Source organism: Penaeus monodon, chromosome 30 (assembly GCF_015228065.2).
Source record: "Penaeus monodon isolate SGIC_2016 chromosome 30, NSTDA_Pmon_1, whole genome shotgun sequence".
Classification (NCBI taxonomy): domain Eukaryota; kingdom Metazoa; phylum Arthropoda; class Malacostraca; order Decapoda; family Penaeidae; genus Penaeus; species Penaeus monodon.
The window spans coordinates 19748905-19750339 of record NC_051415.1 but is presented as its reverse complement, the minus strand read 5'-3'; the positions used below and the strand labels follow the sequence as shown (position 1 = coordinate 19750339).

The 1435-nt window shown below is 47.9% G+C and overlaps 1 protein-coding gene across 1 annotated transcript in view; it reads left to right on the top strand.

Moving 5' to 3' along the window:
- The window catches only part of LOC119592616 (carbohydrate sulfotransferase 5-like), a 20665-nt gene extending 19230 nt beyond the window's left edge, over positions 1-1435 (top strand). The window contains exon 7 of the mRNA XM_037941499.1: positions 351-1435. Coding sequence (XP_037797427.1) covers positions 351-1071 — 721 coding nt within the window. The 3' untranslated portion in view covers positions 1072-1435. The remainder of the gene's footprint in view (positions 1-350) is intronic.

The window sequence follows — 1435 nt, the reverse complement described above, 5'->3', positions numbered from 1 at the left end:
GTATATGTATACATAGTTAGAAGCGTATACTCCAGATAACACTTTCTTTATCAGTGATATTGACATTTCACAAAACATAGTAAGCATTTGGAATTCCATCGAAATATGTATTTGAATTCTCTTAAGAGAAGGCAAAAAAATCGTCTCACAAATCATACATTACAGAAAGACGATCAGGTAATGAGGGGTAAATAGCCCCTTAGCATATTATATTTCTGTCCGGGTTCTTACCATAATCTGAATACATATTCACACATATTCTGTCACTTATATGTTTCATATGCATGATACCGATGTCAATGCCCGAGCCAGCCGAACCCTTTTCTGACACCCCGTGACTTCCGTTCCAGGTACAAGGCGAAGTCGGAGTACATGAACACAGCGCTGAACATCAAGGAGATGTTCACGAGGAACGTGTTGGTGTGGCAGACCTGCAGCAACCAGCAGATCGGCGATTCGCTCTGCTACAACGACGCCTTCCTAAAGGGCGCCTGTCAGCTCTTCCCTTGGTCTACAATGAAGATCGTCAGGCTGAGGCTGAAGCTCCTGCGGCCGATCTTGGAGGACTCGAAGCTGAACGCGCGGATCGTGTACCTGGTGAGGGACCCGCGCGGGGTCATGAACTCCCGCTTCGACACCGTGAAGTGGTGCCACTCGTCCGACTGCAACGACCCCTCGTACCTTTGCAGCGACATGGACGACGACCTCACGGCAGCCCTTGAGCTGAGGAAGGAATTCCCGGGTCTCGTTTACATCCTCCGGTACGAGGACATGTCCCTGAGCCCAGTCAACAAAACCAAGGAGCTCCTGGATTTCTTGGGACTGGACTTCGACCCCAAGATGCAAGAGTTCCTGGATTCGCACACGACCAAGAACTACGACAAGCCGTGGAGCACCTCGAGGGACTCCAAGACCCGCGTCACCTACTGGGCCTCCAAGCTGCAAGCCGAGAAGCTGAAGGGGATCCAGGACGTGTGCACACCCGTGATGAAACGCTTCGGGTATTTGCCCGTCAATGCTACGAAAGATATAAGTCTCGAAAAGATTTTAGAACCGTTGAATTTACCTTAGATTCGAGACTAGTGATAAAGAGATTCCTTTTTTTCCAAAATACACTTCGAATCATTTCCAGAAATATCGTTTCCTGAAATCGCCACATTCACATATAGCCCACATTCATTTCATTTCTCATTTGCCTTTCCATCAGCATCAGTCATCGAAGTCAGAAAACTCATCACCTCATCATCAGTCTGGCAATTCCTGCGAGAAGGAGTGAAGGCTCGACTTGGGACAGCCAGAGGCGAATGGGCGGGACCAAATAACTCAGTGCCTTCGTGACATGTGCCTTTCGAAAATCGTCTGTGAACCTCTTGTGTACCGTTGTGGATGTCCTGTGGTTCTTCTTTGTGTATTTTTGTAATTACATGGGAATTCT